General features: G+C 44.1%; 1 protein-coding gene across 2 annotated transcripts in view; it reads left to right on the top strand.

Annotated features, from left to right (window-relative positions):
• GLOD4 (glyoxalase domain containing 4) overlaps nucleotides 1-11,756 on the top strand; it is a 72,714-nt gene extending 60,958 nt beyond the window's left edge. Inside the window, exons 8-9 of one of the 2 annotated variants that reach the window (XM_068268607.1) lie at nucleotides 8,441-8,527; nucleotides 11,523-11,756. In XM_068268607.1, coding sequence (XP_068124708.1) covers nucleotides 8,441-8,527; nucleotides 11,523-11,588 — 153 coding nt within the window. In that variant the 3' untranslated portion in view covers nucleotides 11,589-11,756. The remainder of the gene's footprint in view (nucleotides 1-8,440; nucleotides 8,528-11,522) is intronic. The other variant, XM_068268608.1, reaches the window with a different exon arrangement.
• The last annotated feature ends 9,990 nt before the right edge of the window (nucleotides 11,757-21,746 follow it).

The following is a 21,746-nucleotide window of genomic DNA, read 5'->3' as shown; positions in this document are numbered from 1 at the left end:
GGCCAGCGCCCGGCCATACGTCTAGCCTGGAGGCCCAGCCTGCCCGGGTAATTCTAGCAGGGAGCTAGACTGGGACCTGGGTCTTGAAAACTATCAGGCCGGAAAAAGAAAGAAAGGAGCAACAAAACAAAAAATATGTAGGCGTATAGTACTTATCCTGGTTGGGCCTCCAGCCACGAGGCAGCCTCCTCTGGAGTAGCAAAGATGCGAACCGTCTCGCCATCCTCCACGCGTAGTTTGGCCGGGAAGATGGTAGCATACTTTATCCCCTTGTCTCGGAGCGATTTCCTCACCGCCTCAAAGGATTTGCGGAGGCGTTGTGTTTCGGCGGTGAAATCCGGGAAGATGAGGAGAAGGCCGTTCTCGTAGTGGAGGTCGCCGACCCGGCGGGCCTCCCGCAGCACCAAGTCTCGGTCGCGAAAGTTGAGGAGACGGAAGATGAAGGGTCTCGACCGTGCGCCGGGTGAGGGCTTCTTAGCTGGGATCCTGTGAGCCCGCTCTACCACGAACTGCTGTGAAAAAGCAGCGTCAGGGAGCAGCTCACGCAGTAGGCCCTCCGTGAAGGCCGTTGTGTCTTCGCCCTCGGCGCCCTCCGGGAGACCAACAATCCGAAGATTGTTTCGCCTGTTGCGGTTCTCCGCATCCTCCGCTCTGGCCACAAGAGTGCGGACCTGTTTCTTTAGGGATTGGATATCCGAGGAATGGGTGGCGGAGGTGTTTTCGATGGCGGTGGTTCTCGCCTCTACCTCAGATAGGCGGGTACGTATCCGGGTGAGGTCCTGCCGGATCAGTCCGGTGTCCGAGTGCACCTGGTCGATCTTGGCGGATATCTTTTCATCCAGCTTGGCCAGTGCTTCTAGCAAGGAGGGGTGTTCATCTTCCTCCTGCGCCGCCATTGTCTGGATAGCCTTGCTGCGTTTTTTAGGAGCAGGCGTTGGCGGGGCCTCCAGGCCGCGTTGGGCTGCTTTGGCTGCAGCTAAGTTGCTGGTTTCCTGCTTGTTCTTCCCCCGTGACATACGGAGGGGTTGTGTGAGGCTTGCCCGTTGCCAGAAGCGTGATCGGAAAGCAATTAGAGTTGTTCAGGAGAAAAAATCAGTAGGCTAGTAGCGGAGACTCTGAAAGCACGTCTTCTCACTCCGCCATCTTGGTCACGCCTGAGGTAACTCTCTTTCTAGTGATCCTCTGGGACAAGAGTCCCACCCTGTCGGGGTCTAAATGACTTACCGTATATACTCGCAAGCAAGCCAAATTTTTGACCCCCAAAAAGTGGGTCAAAAGTTGGGGGATCGGCTTGCGAGTGTGTAAAAAAAATGAAGCCCCATCACTCCCCCCGCTGCTATTACCTTAGCTCGGCGCCGCTTCTATTCCCCTGTCCTGCTCGTATAATCCACAGCAGTGTGCCCCACGGCTGCTGCTGTGATGAGGGAGCCGTAGAGAGAGAGTGGTTCCCATAGTAACGGCGATACACATCGCCGCTACAGGAAGCCGCTCTCTCTATGGCTTCCTCCCTTATCACTGCAGCCGCCGTGGGGCGCGCTGCTGTGGATTATAAACAGGGGAATAGGAGCGGCGCCGAGCTAAGGTAATAGCGGGGGGCGGGGACTTCACTATACTACCTACGCTGGGCACTATACTAGCTATACTGGGGCACGTTACTAGCTATACTGGGCACTATTGTGGGCACTATACTAGCTATACTGGGGCACGTTACTAGCTATACTGGGCACTATTGTGGGCACTATACTAGCTATACTGGGGCACGTTACTAGCTATACTGGGCACTATACTAGCTATACTGGGGCACGTTACTAGCTATACTGGGCACTATACTAGCGATACTGGGCATGTTACTAGCTATACTGGGCACTATACTACCTACCCTGGGCACTATACTAGCTATACTGGGGCACTATACTGGGGCACGTTACTAGCTATATTGGGCACTATACTAGCTATACTGGGGCACGTTACTAGCTATACTGGGCACTATACTACCTACGCTGGGCACTATACTAGCTATACTGGGGCACGTTACTAGCTATACTGGGCACTATACTGGGGCAAGTTACTAGCTATACTGGGCATTATACTAGCTATACTGGGCACTATACTAGCTATACTGGGGCACTACCTACCCATACTGGCCAGTATACTAGCTATACTGGGCACTTTACTAGCTATACTGGGCACTTTACTAGCTATACTGGGCACTTTACTAGCTATACTGGGGCACCACCTACCCACACTGGGCACTATACTAGCTATACCGGGACACACTGGGGGGATCACACGGACAGCATTTCCTACCCCCGGCTTATATGGGGGTCAATCATTTTTCCTGGTTTTCCAGGTAAAAGTTGGGGGGTCGGCTTTATATGCAGGTTGGCTTGCTTGCGAGTATATACGGTAATCTAGTCTGCAAAAGACTTGACAGTGGCAGAGGTTCACCTTCCAGCAGGACAACGACCCTAAACATAAAGCCAGGGCAACACTGGAATGGTTTAAAACAAAACATATCCATGTGTTAGAATAGCCCAGTCAAAGTCCATATCTAAATCCAATTGAAAATCTGTGGCAAGATCTGAAAACTGCTGTTCACAAACGCTGTCCATTTAATCTGACTGAGCTGGAGCTGTTTTGCAAAGACGAATGGGCAAGGATTTCAGTCTCTAGATGTGCAAAGCTGGTAGAGCCATACCCTAAAAGACTGGCAGCTGTATTTGCAGCAAAAGGTGGTTCTACAAAGTATTGACTCAGGGGGGCTGAATAATTACGCACACCCCACTTTGCAGTTATTGATTTGTAAAAAAAATGTTTGGAATCATGTATGATTTTTGATCCACTTCTCATGTGTACACCACTTTGTATTGGTCTTTCACGTGGAATTCCAAATTGATTCATGTTTGTGGCAGTAATGTGACAAAATGTGGAAAACTTCAAGGGGGCCGAACACTTTTGCAACCCACTGTACTTGGTAAATTCTTTGTGGCAAAAAGGGTGTGTGGCCTGTGCTGAGGGCAGAGTTTAGGGCGCCAAAACTTCTGTGCTTATAGGCTCCTGAACTGTAAATCCGGTCCTGGTGGGGGAGCAGTGTTAGGAAAACATTTTTGCCTGGGGAGGGGCTTTGAAGATGGCGTTGCAAAGCTCTTTCTACTATGCTTTATTTAAAACTTATGAGGCTTTGTAAACTGAGGACCATGACTGAACCTCCTACTAAGCATCTATTTATTAACGTTTTATAATACAGCTAATAAAAAATAAAACCCCTATTATTCTGCTTTTAGACGTGTGAATTAAAAATTGTAAACCATTCTGATTTTCTTTGAAGAATTTGGAATAGTTTACACGCAGACACTTGTCAGCATTTGGCTCCCTGCACACTGCAAATCCGTTTTCCGATTCCGTTTCTGATTTTCCATGAATACATTCAACAGAAAAACGGATCAAAAAATGCAGCATGCAGTAAAGATTAAAAATTGGAATCAGATGTAAAAACCGATTAAAAAGCGGAATCGCATGCAGTGTGCAGGGAGCCTCATGCTGATCATCCCGGAGAGCAGCAAAGTATTGTATGAAAACAGTACATGATGGGCCTTATGGATTCTGAATGATCATTTTGTTTTCTTTAAAAATGTGTGGCAGATTTTGTTCATAGACACAACTGCAACTACCGTATTTCACGGACCATAAGGTCTGGAACCCACTAGCAGTATGTTACTAAGCTGTTGCTAAGCGCTTGTTATTTGAAAAACTCTTGCTAATGTAATGCTATGGGTGTGATCCCACTAGAGGGATGTGATGTTATAAAAAATCCCCCATAACATTGCATTAGCAAGAGCCTTTCAAATCACAAGCGCTTAGAAAAGGCTGCTAGTGGGTTTGAGCCCTAAGACAAAAAAGTCAGTGCATCTTATGGTCCAAATACAGGGAGTCCCCACGTTACGGAAACCCACCGATATTAACCCACCTGACGAGGACTCGTTGATCTGTACTCCCCCAGCCCCGTTTAGCTTGCATAGTGCACAGCCCAGCGGAAGCAGCAGTGTGTGTCTCACCTGCTCCAGACGCCAGCAGCAATCATTAACGTCCTCTCTTCCTCATGGCTTCACCATCAGGGGCGACTTATGGTCCAGAAATGCAGTAGTTTATATACGATCACAAGTTAAATTTGTTTAATGTCATGGATCAATTAAATATGATCTTGTCTTTCCATCTGAATGATTTTATCGATACCATTGTTCGCTAAGGTAATGGGCACCGTAAGTAAAGGTAATACAGATATGACACTAGATTTGGTGATAGATATTGTTGTGCTCTCAGTAACAAAGGATGACACAGGTGGTATAGTATCCATATTCTGATTAGGAAAACAGTGGCAATATGACAGTATAGATCGCTAGAATGAAAGGAAAGCTCTCATTTCCCAGGATCCGTTCTCAAATACTGTTTATACGCTGGCTCTTTGCCATACGTTCTCTTAACTCTGTTTAGTGCTCTTTGCCAGACCAGGAAGTATCCCTTTTATTGGATTATGTAACAAAGTCTGCATGCCTCAGATCAGATGGAAAGCAAAACTATTCTTCCTCTTTAATCGCTCAGTAAACATTTTATAGCCAGATGCTGAATATGAGTTGTAGTATAAAAAGTAAGTCCAGGAATGGTGGAGCTTCTATAATAGCTCTGCAAAATTGTTTCCATCTTTGTAGTCATAATGACTTCTGCTTTTTATTCTTTATTCTCATCAGTTTAGGCTGATAAGAGCTCATTAGTGCAGAATGATCCTTTATGAAAATATCTGGATTTAAGTGGAATAAATGAGTAACCCATGTTTGGCTTATTACTAAATAATCTCATAAAGTTCTGCTTTACTGTAACGCTTCAAATAGAATTCATGTTACAAATTGAATTTAACTATTTCCTACTTCCATACAGTCACATCCATTTAAAAAAACTGTAAAAAGACAAATCTAGACTATTACAAACCATGGGGTTCCCCAATGTGACCTCCATCCCACTAGTAAGAAGGGCGGGAAGTTTAATATCTGATTCAGTTGTAAAATTAGTTTCAGTTCTTTCTCTACATGTCAAGCTCCGGCCCGTGGGCCAAATCTGGCCCTCGGAGCCATCAGATTTGGCCCTCAGGTGATTTCCCCACTTAGCATTATGTTTGGCCCACTTAGGATCACCAGAGAAGCTATGTTGGAGGGCAAGCCTTAGATCACCAGGGAAGCCAAATAGGAAGGGGGAAAGCACTGTGGAACTGTATAGGAGAGGGAGGGGGCCACCAGACACCATGGAACTGTATAGGGGAAGGAGGGGGCCACTAGACATTAGACACCAGGGTATTTTATAAGGGAGAGAAGTGGCCACTGGACATTGAGGTTGGCCCGCGACTTGGTCTCAGAGCTCAATTTCGGCCCACTTCATATTTGAGTTTGACACCCCTGCTCTCTAGGTTGATTGAAAATTGGTGTCCAATAATCCTGTTACTGATGGAGCATGCCAAGAAAAGGTGACAGTTGGCTAATGGGAGCAGCCTAGTGAGGGATGAAGTTGCATGACTCAGGCATAAGTCTAAAGGTGCATACACACACACAATAACTGTTGCCCACAGAGACCGGAGTCAATCCCAGGGGCCAATTAAGGCTAAGTGCTGTACCAACACACCAGTAATCTAAAGACTAGCAACACATTTTGTTGCTAAGCAGGGACAACGGTGGGGTGCCCAATAAAGTGGCTTTGAGGTGGAGGGATGAGTGGGGGAACAATGGGCTCAGCCTGTGGTTGGCAGAGAAGACATAGCGATTCAGATCTCTTGGCAACACATTGAGGCCGTGTGCACTTGCAAGATTCTCAGCAGAAACAGCCCTGACCAGCTGGCTCAGCCAAGAACCCTCTAACATATGTACGAGGCTTTAGATACAGAGTAAGAAAAAGAAGCTCCAGAGCAAAGGATAACGCTGAAGTCTGGAGCTACTGAAAAATGGCAACAGGATAATGTTTCACAGTTTTGCTTCACATCACATGATTTAGACACAGGTTGTTTAAAATTTACCAGAGGCGGATTTTAGGGGAGCAAATAGGACACAGAGGCATGTTCCCTTCTAAATGACATACCTCTCTGTCCCCTCAGCGCCCCTCTCTGTCCCCTCAGCGCCGCTCTCTGCTCCTCTTCCTCTGCTGCGCCCCCCCCCCCCCCCCCCCCTCAAAATCTACCAACCTCAGCTTGTTAGTAGCCTAATAAAGGAAGGGGCTTCCATTGCAGGAAAGGCATGTATGATGCTCCCTCGGGCGTTATTAAAACCCCTTCCCCGCCTTTTTTTTTTTTTTACCAAAGCCATTAAATAAAACAAAGCGGGAGTGGCAGTAAGTGACTCTACCTGATCCAGCTAGCCCTCGGATAGTATTTTTTTTTTAATCTTATGCTGCCTCAGGTTCACTTAAAGCATCATCATTATTATATAGTATTTATGTACTGCCAAAATCTTCTGCAGCGCTGTAGAGTATACAGTCTTGTCACTAACCCTCACTCAGGAGCTCACAATCTAATCCCTACCATAGTCCTATGTCCATCGTAGTCTAGGGCTAATTTAACCTATTTCGAACCAGAGCCTCTGGTCCCTTTAAAGAGGAACTCCAGTGAAAATAATGTAATAAAAAAGTGCTTCATTTTTACAATAATTATGTATAAATGAGTTAGTCAGTGTTTGCCCATTGTAAAATATTTTAAATCCCTGATTTATATTCTGACATTTATCACATGGTGACATTTTTACTGCTGGCAAGTGATGTAGCTGCTGTTTTGGCAGTTGGAAACCGCTGTAAACAGCTATTTCCCACAATGCAACAGGGTTCACAGACAGGAAACTGCCAAGAGTACGTACTCAGAACTTCTTTGTGGGAGAGGTTTCACCACAATATCAGCCATACAGTGCCCCCTGATGGTCTATTTGTGAAAAAGAATAGATTTCTCATGTAAAAGGGGGTATCGGCTACTGATTGGGATAAAGTTCAATTCTTGGTCGGAGTTTCTCCTTAAGCCTGATGCGGCGTAGTTTTAACGCTGCCGGATTCCGAGCATGGGATGCAAGAGGGAATCTTCGCCAGCTCAAAACTACAGCTGAACTCCATAATTTCGGTCAGGAGCCATTTTTATTGGCTCCTGACCTCCTGTTCACTGTGAGCCAATTACAAGTGTCCCTCTGGTACTTAAGCGGGAACAAGTGCTGCATAGCTTTAACTAAACATTGTCCAGAACCGTTTAGGGAGAAGCCAGTTAAATTACTGTATCGGTATGTTTTTTTTAGATCTGGAAGGAAACCGGCATGACTGAAGCAAACCCATGCAGACACAGGGAGAACCTACAAACTTCATGCAGATAGTGCCCTGAGATTCGGACCGGGGACCCAGTACTGCAAGGCCAAAGTAGTGTCGACTACACCACTGTGCTGGCCGCATTACAAACAATAGTGATGCAATGTTTTTGTTATTTACAAGGTGTGTTGGCCTTGTTATATTTTTCTAACACATTTTTATGACACACAAAAGTGCTGGCATTAATGATATACAGCCTACCAAACACTAAATAATTAAACATGTTTTGATATGTTCCACATGACCTCCTTTATGCACTTGTGTCTCATTAAAATAACAATTCTTTGGGAAACTAGAATTCTTTCAAGTATAGCTCATCATGTAACAACTTGTCTACACTGAGGGCTGGAGCAGAGAACTACATACACAGTGTAAAGATAAGCAGCTGGTGAAATAGAAGAGTACCCAGACATGCATTACTAAATCCTCTATCTGTCATCAATCTTGTCTCCCTCTATCTGCCTCTGACTGAGGCTCCCCTTTCCACAGCATAAACCGAATACTTGACCAAGCCTGGCATTCCTGTTTGACAGCCAAAGGAAGAAATCCTCGATTGGACTTTGGGCCCTCTTCCGCTAGCAGCCGTTTTGCCAATCCTAATGAGCAGCACAATAACATGTAAATTGCGGAGCTCATTTTTCATTAGCACCATTTGTTGTTTTTTCGAATCGCAATTGCTGTTTTTTTTTTTTTTAAATATTATATATATATATATATATATATATATATCTTTATATCTTTTGAGAATACAGGCTGTCTCTGAAGTTATTTTTGTTCCAATCTGAACAAATCAGATTTTAGTTATGCTGACTTAGCAGCAGTGCACATGTCAGTGATTAGATTTAACCCCTGAAAGTGAAAATAAGAAAATGGGACACCAGGAAAGTTATATATACTTTTGCTACTTCATATAATAAATGTAGGTAGGATATACTGAATCCATGTAGATAGTGCAGTTGGAAAGTAAATCCAAGATTCCAGCACTGCAAAGCAAGTTTTATTTTCCCTTATCCTCCATGCTGACATTTTATATAGACCACCAGTTGAGTTGTTTTTATCTTTACAGGATGGTCATGAAATTTGCTTTGTTGGGGATGAAGCATTCCGGGAACTATCTCAGACTGATCCAAAAGGAGACCAACTTCTAAATGATGTATGTATTCATAAAGGAAATACAAAATATGGCTCTATAAATCATTGGAAAGTGTCCCATTGTCACTGATAACTTGTTTAAAGCAAGCCCAAGAATAAATGTTCAAAATAAAACATACTACCTGATCCGAGGGTCTAGCCAGGATCAGGTAGTGCCTCTTACAGCCACTCCTGTGACCAGCAATCAGTCAGTTTTGTTTTTAGTGATCCATGGGAAAGGGGAGGGGGGGGGGGGGGGGGTTGGGGAGAGCCGAAACAGAGGTAGGGAAAAGTTCCTCTCCTGCTAGGGACACCCTTCCCCTAGTTATCTAGCGACAATCCCATTGTTGGCATTTTCGGGGGTCCACAGCGGAGAGAAGGGGGATGGAGAGCAGCGCACAGAGAAGTGTCATTAAGCATAGAACCTGCCTCTGTGTCCCATTTGTATTACAGACGGAGCCTAAGGTACACTTTTTAAGGAAATTTAGCTATTGTAACTGTAAAATGTGAAGTTCTCTTTTTTTTATGTCATTGATTTCACAAAATAACAAATGCTTTTATTATAGAAGTGGTGTACAGAGATGCCAGGGTGCATTTTAAGCATAACTAAAATAATGTACAACACAAAAGGCTGATCTTTTAATTTACAAGCTGAGTTGCCCATAACAAAGAAACCCACGCTTGTATTACACAGGGCAACTGCTTTGAAAAAATGAGAGCACTCGGACTGGGATAGATGTCAGGAACCGTCCCGCGGCACGCCTGCGTATACGGTTCCCGACCACAGGTTTGATCAGATTAAGCGGGGAACAGCCTTATTTAAGCTACAAACAAGGCTGGAACCCCTCAAACACTTCCCACTGCCACCACTAGCGTTGCTAGACACGTCCCCTCAGCTGTCGAGGGCTCAACACGCAATCTGCGTTTTCGTATTTGGGTCAGCTTCGCGCTTAGGCCGAATACGAGAACGCCACGCACCCACACACACAGTACAGTTGTACAGTAACACAGCACAATCAGACAATGATTTGTAATGCAAGTTACACTGTCGTGCAGCAAAACCACTAACAGTCGTTCCGAACGATACTGTTAGACTTCCCACTCGGCTGTCGAGCGCAGAAGTGCCACACACACACAATGCAATTGCGATTTCATATGGTAGTGTTGCTCAAGCATACAATTAGGCATGGACTTATACACAGCTACACTGCAGTCTCCTCTAGGCTATGAGTGTTAGTTTAGTACGGCAGAAGTCGAGCTTATTAAATAATAATTTAATATTCCAGAAAAACATGGAACAATGCAGAACAGAATATATACAAAAGATTACAGAAAACAAAGTAAAAAAGTTACAAAATTAAAGAGTTACAAAGATACACACAAAAGCGATTTGCTTACCAAATACAGGGATCCAGATAGAAGAATCTTGGACTTTTGTGGACGGACACAGTTCTGGCTTTGACCAGGAGCCTCTTAGCTTGGGCCGGGAGACCAGCTGCCGCTACCGTCAGAAGAGAACTGATTTGAGGTAGCTGTCCCCTGGTTTTTATAATGAAATATTCGCCCCGAGGCTGTAAGCCTGTGTGGACGGGGGGAAGCTAGATTTAATTACATCCTCAGTCATAATTGGATTTCCAGAGACCCAACATCCACTATAGTACACACACCCAACAAAAGACTTCCTTAGCCCAATTTCCCCAGGTTACAATGTCTATACATCAAGAGATTGTTAAGTGAGGCTTTTCAACTCCACCAATAATTCAATTTCCACAGGTCTAGTCCATACATAACGTGCGTCATATCCTTTCCTGTGATATGCCACTTCAAACCTTTCCCTGTCTCAGTTTTCAGATCATCAAAAAGGTCTTCCCCCCACCCTCCAGGTGACAATTGATTAAGGCTTCCTCCACCTTCCAGCAGGCTTGCCAGATGTAAATTCTAGAGTTTTTTGTTAGCCTTTGAAGTTCCCTGACTCTGTCTGGATTTGTATAATGGGGCAATGGGGCTTCTAATTAGCTCCCTGCCCCCAGAGGAACTGAGGGTAATTGTAATCCACACTGTCATACAGACAAGTACAGCTTCACCAAAGCCAGATGACCACCCATACATACGCATCTGAAGTACATAGCAGACAGGAAAATGAAAATATTATCCTTACATCATAAGCACCCCAATATATCACCACATAGACTCTCACACCTGCCTGAAACAAACACGTAGAGGATTGGCAGGACAACCAGGCAATTAGAATGGTTAAAAAAAAAAATTAGCTGGTGACATACGCTACAGGGAAGGAGTGCGTTCCATCTCTCTAGACGTCGTGTTTGCTATTTCGCTGGTTGCACACATGCCATCCCGCCACACGCATGTGACATCCTATCAGCGCCATGGCCAATTATAGTGGGCAGGAGGCATGTAAGGGTTGGACAGACATACAGACAGTGTGGCCAGCTTGGAAATTATTATAGATTGTAATTGCAGTACAAAGCTCTCATTCTTCCAAATATTGCATGAGGCCGGAAGTCGGTAGGCTCGAAGCTCCAGGAGAGATTTATAATAATAATCTTGTACAACAAGATGATCCATACAATGTGTAATACTCTCTGGATTTCCACTTTTAAGTTCTTCTCAAAGCCAAACCACAAAGCAGGATAACTGACCTACTACTGTTGCTGGGTGGCTGGCCTCCCATAGGACAAAGAACTGGTGATCCAGTCTACATCCTGACCACACAAGCAGAGTTGTATTACTACATACTGATATGGGGTGTGAAGCTGGATGACCTAAATCCTCTCACTCCGGGAGGACAGGTACTGTGAAAGAGGGGAAGCTAAGCTCCAAAGCCATAGCATTATATGAATATTTGCCAAACATATGATGGTACATCTGTTTCCCCCACACTTTATTTTTTGAATGAGAATATTTAGCACTGTCTTCATGTTATCATCAGAGATGATATTAATATGTGATATTAAACAATTTCTTGATATAACTAATTCCCTTATGTGTATTTACAGGCCATGGCTGCAGACAAGAGTGAAGAGTGGTTTGCAAAGCATAAAAAACAGAAAGCATGTGCATAAACACTGACACACCTATGATGACATAAAAATATTGCTGGCTAAATCAGTATTCCAGTGTTGTGCCTTATTCACTTCAGCTTCATTGTGGTAAATTCTGTTTCTTGGATCTGTAAGTTCTCACCAGTGTAGTGACTTCTGTTAATAAAGGCGCTTATAGAAAGCTACAAAGGACTTGGAAGATATTGTGTCTGGGGCTAGGCTTTAACATCATTAAGTACTAATCTGTCTGAATGACTAATATTACACCATCAGTGTTTTGTTGTACAGGAGGCTTTTTAAGCTATGTGCGAAACCTCACACAGTTACCAAAACTGTTCTAATTTAAGAGTAATTTGAATACAATTATATGCTAATTAATAACACTGCATTGAAAATGTACATGGAATGCATCCACTGCCTGCATGTTCCACTTATGACGTCAGGATTATGTGAAAAATGAAAAATTCTCATTTTAGGTGCAGAAATTGTGGGCAGGTAGAGGATGGTTTCTAGGGTAGGATTTCTACATTCCAGACCTCACATTTCTCCAATAGGTCATATTTTCAGGCTTTTGTTTACCTTGCACAGGATTATACTGTGTGCTGTATAACCAGTGATAAAGGAAGAAGTGTTATGAGCTCCATGTCTTGTTTTATTGTTTATTTTGATACGAACTGTACTGGGAGGTGAACTTTGATATCCTTCCATAGTCTTATCCATTTGTTCCATTATATTATGCATCTATTTCTTCCTATATTTGTGTGATTGTTTCTTGCTTTTGCAATCATTCTTTTCATATGCATAAATGTACTGACGTGAGTATCTTTATAAACCTTGCTTAAATGAAGGATTGTTTGAACATGCTGAATAGCTTCACTTAGGAGTTGGTATTGGAACTATCAAATTACTAAGTAATTAACAAAGCTGCTGGTTAATCAGTTTTTTGAACTTTGATTTGCCAATTATACCTTTTGCCTTTGGTAGTGGCTAATTTTATCAAAAAAATTTTTTTTTTTTTTTTCTCATCACTTCTACAAGATTACCAAAACCCTTTCACTTAAAGGTTCTCAAATGTCACTTATTGAAGGTTAAAAAAGAAAAAGGTATAATGATAGTCCCTACACCACGCGTTTACACACAATTTTTAGTCCCATTCACATGTGCTGTACTGCAGCTCATCGCTACCCATGGTGCTGTTTGCTGAAACGCTGGCCCCATTAATTACACTGTACAGGGCAACATTCATACATACGTACTGCAGTGTGATATTGCCTTGCACTGAAACGCACAGCATTAGTGGGAAAGTTAGACATTGCTTTTTATGTAATGTCTGATATATTAGACTGGAAGCGCTGCACTAACAGCATGTAGTGTAAATGAATCCCATGGATGTTATGAAATTCATGGGGTTTCATAAAAGTCCTATTTGGAAATTGGAATACAGTTATTTATCTCTTCAGTTTATTTCCACTTTAAGTTTGCTTTAAATTTCATTCAGCCTATAAAATTATAAATCTGAAATCTCTCTAATAGCTGATAAAAGATACCTCCTGACACTGGGAGACTGATAAAAGCCTCAAGAACATGCGAAATGTCAGAGAAACGTTTTAGAACCAGAAAGGGTGGTGCTTCTACACTGGAAATGATGGGTCATGTGAGGTTTGTTGTAGAGAAAGGTTTGTCTTCACAAATCACATATGTCTGTGAAGGTTATCAGTCAACCTAAAGCAACATAAAACACCACTTTGATGGTAGGTTTAAAGACAGTACACACGTACATACAGTACATGTGCGTGTGTGTGAAACTAGTTAATTTATTAAGAGAAAATAACTAAGCCAACAAACCTGATCTGCATTTAAAAAATGCCTATGTCTCCACTGTGGTTCACACACGTTAACGCATATGTTATGTAACGGACCACTGTGAATCCAGTCTGCGGCTGGGAGCAAGGCTGTGCACCACAGGCGCCCACAGCTTCCCCATGATTTCAGCACAGCTCCTATCATAAGTAAGTACTATAAATAAGAAATAACTACAGTCATTTCTGCTTGTACAATTTGCACTTAAACAAAAGAGAGGGAGCACCGTTTCCAAAAAAAAGAGTATGGGAAGTGCATTCCAGATAAAACAGAAAGGACCGGCACCGCTGTCTTGTATCAAAGCTCTTTTAACCACTTGCCGACGCCTACACGCCGATGGGCGTGGCCGCGGCGGCAGCCCCAGGACCGCCTAACGTCGATTGGCGTAAAGTCCTGGGGCTTGCATTTGCAGGAGATCGCGCGCAGGCTGCGCGCGCATCTCCTACTTGGTGGGCGGAGCGGAGCTCCGCCTTCAGTCTCCGAGCGGCGATTGCCGCTTGGGAGACTGTAACGGCGAAACTGCCGCTTAATTGCTTTGTACAGCGCTGCGATCGGCAGCAGCGCTGTACTGGGGACAGCCGTGTGACACGGCTGTCCCCCTGGAGGGCAAGAGAGTGATCGGCTCTCATAGGCTGAAGCCTATGACAGCCGATCGCCGTTATTGGCTGCCTGGGGGGTGGGAGGGATGGAGGGAATAAGACACATAAAAAAAATACAGAAATTTAATAAAAAAAAAACAACAAATATTTATATAAAAAAAACAAACACTGCAGGGGCAATCAGACCCCACCAATAGAGAGCTCTATTGATGGGGACAAAAGGGGGGGGGGGGGGGATCATTTTTGTGCTGTGTTGTGCGGTCCTGCAGCTTGGCCTTAAAGGTGCAGTGGCCAATTTTGAACAAAATTGCCTGGTCACTAGGGGGGTTTAAGCCCACGGTCCTCAAGAGGTTAATAGCACCAAAGTGGCAGCAGTGACAGACTGCTGTTTGTTTACACCTTTATCAAACTGCTCAAACTGGCTTTGAGCAGTTTGATAAAGGTGTAAACCAAAACATCAGTCTGTCACTGCTGCCACTTTGGTGCTATTAAAAGAGCTTTGATACAAGACAGCGGTGCCGGTCCTTTCTGTACAATTTGCACTAGCAGGTTTTTTGGTCTCTTATTATGTTGTCAGGCTTGGAGCACACAAAAACCCCATGCATTTTCTGGCATGTGTGTTTCTGCGCTTGCGTCTTTTTATATGCTTGTGTTTTCCAGGCGGTTTATGTTTTTAATAATCTGCTATTTCAACAAGCGAGCAAGGAGTAGAGGTATACCTTTGTGTCTCCATAGTTAATTATTGTATTGCATATGATTTGCATACAGTATGCAGGAAGAAGGAACTTGCTGTGTGATTTTTAAAACACACATAAAATTGCATCCCTAATTGCACAGCAATGCACCACACGGTGGGGTGGCTAACCCTTAACCACCCCCCTTCCGTGGTGCTTAAAGTGGATCCTAGATGAACTTTTACTCATTGCATAATTGTGTTCCTTTCCTATTGTTTATAAGGCATTCCTCAAGCCAAATACTTTTTTGTTTTTGTTTTAATACTCTAATTCCCTATATACTAAACAAGCTTAGCCCACAGGTTTTCAGAGAACCTTGGCATTTTCAGACAGTAGCAAGGGCTCACGGGAGCTCAGTTTGGGCAGGAGGAGGGGGAGGTATTACTAGCCAGAGATTTCAGAGACAGAGGGGAGGAGAGATTCGTTTACTAAACTTTAGATAAGATATATAGACAAGTTACTTGTTATAGTTAATTTTTCATCTCGGATCAGCTTTAACCTGCTCCACCTGCCGTAAAGATGTGATTTGCACCTGGAGGTACCCGATAAAATAGCGCCCACTATTTATAGCCACAGTATCCACCGCCCACTATATTCCATGTAATGTCGCTAATCGCGGCTTTTGCTCTTTTTTCTGTTTTGGTTGATACTACCTTTTTTCTTTGGATACAAGTTTTGGGTCCTTTTTATACAACAAGAAAAAGTATTAGGAACATTTAATTCACTGAATGTAATGCAAAACTGAAAACTTAAAAAGGCTGAGATTTCAGCGATCTAACAAAAATATCAGAAAGCCACTTTGGAAAATGTGATTGGTGCTCTACATGATAAATGTACCTAGCTGGCATTCTTTGAGACTGAAGCTCTTGACCTTTTAAAATGAATCTCTGTTGATTAAAGTGCTCTGATGGAGAAAGGCATGCAGTCCAGAACTGATATAATTGGTTCTTCCCCCACCTCTGCAGGTTACAAGTTGAGGTAGCTGGCACAACACAATATGAAAGTCAATATTTGTTCAGAAAGGCAGTGTGACCAACATGCATTTGTACAAGTCTTATTTTACATTGTGGAGAAGCAAATCAGATCTTCTACATCTAACTGACTACTGCTTCATTAAAGACAGTACTAAACAAATTATCAAAAGACTACATAACAAAAAAATTGTAAAAGCAATTTTCTCCAATTGCAAGACTGCTTATTTTTAAGTCTCTGTAGCTGGATAAAGCATTAAAGCTCAACCTGCACACCCAATATTCCCAATATTAATAGGTGGAATGCACAAGTCAAAGTTTTCAGGGTGATTGGCAGAACTTCCTTTAATAATCTGTAAACAATGCAAGGAGACTGTCACTTTCTCAAGCAGACACAAGCCTGCAATCACTTGAAGTGCCAGTCTCTATGCATTGTTTATGTATCTGTATGATGGACATTGAGTGGACAGAAACATTGCAGGTGTGCAGATGATTGGCAAGCCAGCTTTCATGTTATGTTTGAGAGTGACACCGGCCCGGATTTACATCACAGGAGCCTATAGGCACAGATGTCCTGGCACCCTAGACTTTGCACTCCTGAACCTACAAAGGTAGCTAGAGATGCCCCTTACTGAAGGGAGATCTGACCAGTGGAATGCAGAGACCTGGGTGAGAAACATCTCATTTACACTCCGCTCGGGACTTTGCATAGAGAAGACAGGTGGGAGGCACTCGGGGAGAGGAGTGGGCTGTCTTTCCATCATCAGGCGCTTGTAGGCACTTGCCTACAATGCCTGATGGTTAATCTGGCCCTGGAGACAGGACCATTGTAAAGGTAACTATCACAATGCTTGCTGTGGTTTCAATTCAGTTTTGAGCAAAGCTCCTATGAAATGCCGCAGTTGGAGGTGATATAGGTAAAAAGTCACATGGGAATATACTCCAAGCAAGATTGAGGCTGGAAATCTGTGTCAGGCTGCCCATTGTTTCTTATTACAGTTGGCCAATGAGGTGCTAATTTTTCAAGTTTGTATGAAAATAGCATGCAGCATGGGGGAAACAAATGCAGTAGTTGCAAAGTTGGTTTTAGGGCTCGTCCACATCATGACGCGCAGATGGCCGTGCGATCGGAACGCAACGCGTATGATCGCACGCCATTTGTCCCGCTATGTGCTGCTGATCCCATTCACTACAGTGAATAAGTCAGTGCTGCGCTTGCGGATAGAAGGCATGCAGCAGTAGGCAAGTGCATCATAGCACATTGTACTGCTGCGCAACACCTATGATGTAAACGTCAGAAGGGCTGTCTATGCCCTTCTGCTGTTCTTGCGTGTCGCACATCATATGCGCTTCCAAATGTGCACAGAAGCGTGTCATGGTGTGAATGAGCCATAAAGCTGCATTTTATTTGCTACGATCTGAAAATGAACTTTTCACTGATCTCTGTGCCTTAAGGCTCATACACACATCAGACCATAGTCTTTGGAAAATGAAAGATCACAGACCAATCTTACCACCCTTCATGTAGTATGAGAGCCATACTCTACACAGTCTTTTCGATGGAGCTGAACTCCACATCAGGAAAAAATCTTTGCAAGATGCTGCACAAACAGATGCTGTACAGACACAAAAGATCAGTATCTGCAAAACATCTGTTCCTGCAAAAGATCCGTTCCTGCAAATTGCAATGATAGTCTATGAGATCTGCAGATCATCATACACACATGATTTAACTGACATTCATCTGCAGATCTGAAAATCCATCCTGGTGGATCTGATCTGCAGATGAATGTCAGTTAAATCATGTGTGTATGATGATCTGCAGATCTCATAGACTATCATTGCAATTTGCAGGAATGGATTTTTGGCAGGAACAGATCTTTTGCAGATACTGATCTTTTGTGTCTGTACAGCATCTGTGTGTGCAGCATCTTGCAATGATTTTTTCCTGATGTGGAGTTCAGCTCCATAGAAAAGACTGTGTAGGTATGGCTCTTATACTACAGGAAGGGTGGTAAGATTGGTCTGTGATCTTTCATTTTCCAAAGACTATGGTCTGATGTCTGTATGTGGCCTTAGAACTGCCAATAAGATGCTAGTAATTCTGGCTTCTATGCAGATTGTACTCAGTTTGAAATCAGTTAAGTCAAATCGCCAGGAAGTGCATCTGATTGGCCCAATGCCAAGCAAATAGTAACGATGAGTAACCCCTTCCCTACCACAGGTTATTACTCCTTAAAGGATACCAGAGCTGGAATGTATATTAAAGGTAACCGAGGTGAGAGGGATATGGAGGCTGACATATTTATTTCCTTATAAACAATGCCAGTTGCCTGGCTGCACTGCTAATCTTCTGACATAAGTAGTGTCTAAATCAAAACCCTGGCACAAGCATATGACTAATCCAGTAAAACTTGAGTCAGCTGAGTCATAGTACCTGATCTGCATGCTTGTTCAGGGTCTATGGCTAAAAGTATTAGAGGCACAGGATCAGGAGAATGGCCAGGCAACTGGTATTGTTTAAAAGGAAATAAATGTGGTAGCCTCCATATCCGTCTCACCTCGGGTTCCCTTTAACCACTTCAAGACCTCAGGCTTACACCCCTAGTGACCAGGCCATTTTTTACAATACAGTGCAGATTTATCAGCGTGTGCTGCACAGCCCTACAACTCGCACACAAATGATTTTTTTCCTCCTTTTAGTGTCCTTAATAGGACACTTTGCCTGAGGTATCTGATTGCTGCTGCAATCTTTTTATTTATTTTTTTACTGAGTAAAGGGAGGCTTTTTCCTCCTTCTCCCTCCCTCCCCCCTGTACCTTCCTAAATCGCCATAGGATGGTGATCAGCACTGCTCAGCCCCTCTCATTGGCATCAGCCTATGAGAGGCCACACAGATCGACCCGCTCTGAGGGACAGCCCAGTGTCCCTCGTACAGCACTGCAGGAGATAGCAGCGCTGTACAATTGTAAACAAAGGGGAATTCTTTCCCGTCGGCTCTTAACAGCCTGCTAGCCGCGATTGAGGCTAGCAGGCTGATCACGGAGCGAAGATCCGTGAACTGGCAGGCAATGATTGCGCATGCGCGCACTCATTCCCTCCCAAACTAGAACTCCAGGATTTGAACCCAGACGGCGTTTGGCGATCGTGGGGCTGCCGCCGCAGTCATCCCCATCGACGTGACGCGGTCATTAGGTAGGTAAAAATCGCATCCCCGCTTGAATGACGGAGCTCCAATCCACCATCAGTCTCCCAGCGGTGATCGCCCCTAGGAGACTCTTAGACGGCAAAACCGCTGTCCATTTACTTTGTACAGTGCTGTGATCTATGGCAGTGCTGTACTGGGGACAGCCATGTGACACGGCTTTCCCCCTGGGTGGCAGAGAAGCGATCTGCTGTCATAGGCTGAAGCCTATGACAGCTGATCACGCTGATTGGCTGGCGGGGGAGGGAGGGTGGTTTAAAAAAAAACCAGAAATTTATTGTAAAATTAAACAAATATTTGTAAAAAAAATAAACATTGGGGGAGTGATCACTTGTGTGCTGAGTTGTACGGCCCTGCAGCGAGCCCTTAAAGCTGCAGTGGCCTAATTTGTAAAAAATGGCCTCGTCACTAGGGGGGTTTAAGCCCGAGGTCCTTAAGTGGTTAAATTGTGAGAAAAGTTTAGAGTCTGGTAAAGCGGTAATTGTCACCATAAAAATCAAATTTTAACAGCAACTGGTCTGAGTGTATTAAGTGATAAAGATGGTAATCCTGCATTCAAAACTTGCAAAACTTTTTCTGCTGTTATGGTTTGGAGTTATCACATACTTTTGGAGCACTGGCCCTAGTGCCAAAGAGTTGAATGCTGGGAGTTCTTTTTATCTATGATATATTCCTCCTCTTCCATTTATTTCCCTGCCTAGCTGCTTATCAGAAACACCCTCTGATTACTTGTGTTTACAAGCAAGGCTGAGGTTACTCAGTGATTGGATGTGTAAATAAAAAAAAAAAAAAAAAAGACAGTGCAGTTGTTAGTATACACCTCAGTGCACACCAAAACCCGCTAGCAGATCCGCAAAATGCTAGCAGATTTTGAAACGCTTTTTCTTATTTTTCTGTTGCGTTTCACCTAGCATTTTGCGGTTTTGGGAAGCGTTTTTGGTGTAGTAGACTTCATATATTGTTACAGTAAAGCTGTTACTGAACAGCTTCTGTAACAAAAACGCCTGCAAAACCGCTCTGAACTGCCGTTTTTCAGAGCGGTTTGCGTTTTTCCTATACTTTGGAGGCAGAAACGCCTCCGCAATCCAAAAAATGCCTCACCCCGGGAGTATGCGTTTCAGCAAAACGCCTCCCACTCTGGTGTGAACCACCCCATTGAGATACATTGACCAAGCGTATCCGCAGCCGCAAGCGGCTGCAAAAACGCGAAAAAACCCGCTCGGCGTGCACCAGCCCTCAGGGAGGATATGATGTCAGCATTAGCTTGGCAAGATGGCCACTGCCTAGAATAGGATTTTCTGCTTTTCCTTTATAAAATTCACAGGAATCGTTGCGTGGATAGCACAATACATCTGTTATGTAAGTAGTAGTAGTATTTATCTACTTATATATGTGTTTTTTTATTTCTAGGTTAGCATGGGTGTCGCTTGTTCTTTAAAGGAGTACTGTAACCTCCCCCCCCCCCACAAAAAAAGTTGAACCATTTGAGGACCACAGTGTTAAACCCCCCTAAAGACCAGGCCATTTTTATCAAATTGGGCCACTGCAGCTTTAAAAGGAACCTAAACTGAGGAGTATATGGATTTTTCCTTTAAAAATAATACCAGTTGCCTGACTCTCCTGCTGATCCTGTGTCTCTAATGCTTTTAGCCACAGCCCCTGAACAGGCATGCAGATCAGGTGCTCTGACTGAAGTCAGACTGGATTAGCTGCATGCTTGTTTCAGGTGTGTGATTCAGCCACTACTGCAGCAAAAGAGATCATCAGGCGTGCCAAGCAACTGGTTTTGTTTAAAAGGAAACATCCATATACCTCTCAGTTAAGGTTCCCTTTAAGGCTTCGCTGCAGGGCTGCACAACTCAGCACACAAGTAATCCCCCCTCCCTTTTCTCCCCGCCAACAGAGCTCTCTGCTGGTGTGGTCTGATTGCTCCCCCAGTGTTTATTTTTTTAATAAATATTTATCTTATTTTTTTAAATTTGTCCTTTTTGTTTTACCTTTTGCTCCCCAGCCCTCCCTTCCCCCGCCAGCCAATCCCTGCGATCAGCTGTCATAGGCTTCAGCCTACCGGCTCCCCGCAGATGTCCAGTGCCTGCGCCGGTACAAAACTATGCTCCGGACCACCGCCGCGCTCACTTCTGGTATTTGTGACTGTAATGTTGCAAGCCACTGCGCCGCACGCATCCTTGCTCCCGCTGACGTCACCGGGAGCAAGGATGAGTGCCACCGAGGTGCAGTGGCTTGCGACATTAAAGTTGCAAATACCGGAAGTGAGCTACGGCAGGAGACCGGATCATCGTTTTGTACCAGCGCGGGCACAAGACGTCGGGGGCGGGGTCGACGAGAGAAGCTCCTGGTAAATGGCTGGAAATGAAAAAAAAGCTTTCGTTTTTTTCGGGAGATACGATTGTTTTTATAGAATTGCCGTAAAATCGGATCATTTTGTTGTATCGTGTGTGGCCACCTTTACACTGTAGGGTGGTCTCAGTGGTTGCAGCTCTTTGGGTCCTACAGGAGAAAAGTGCTATACAAAAGTTCAGATTTGTATTAAACTCTTTTTTTGGGGTGGGGGGTTTACAGTACTCCTTTAGCCTATTTTGGTTTCTGGACGTAGAAACTACGTCCAGAAACCATGTGCGCTACCGCGCACCCCCGCGGCCGATCGCGCGCGTGCACGCGCACTCCCGGCCGCGGATTCGGTAGTCAGGGAATCAATGTATCGGACTATGAAGTCCGATCACTGATTCCTCTCCCCCGCTGAAAAAGCGACAGCTTCTCTCGGAAGCTGCGCCTTTTCTGGCCGTTCACTT

Source organism: Hyperolius riggenbachi, chromosome 2 (genome assembly GCF_040937935.1).
Source record: "Hyperolius riggenbachi isolate aHypRig1 chromosome 2, aHypRig1.pri, whole genome shotgun sequence".
Lineage (NCBI taxonomy): Eukaryota > Metazoa > Chordata > Amphibia > Anura > Hyperoliidae > Hyperolius > Hyperolius riggenbachi.
Note: the sequence above shows the minus strand (reverse complement) of the source record. Positions and strands in the feature narration are given on the sequence as shown.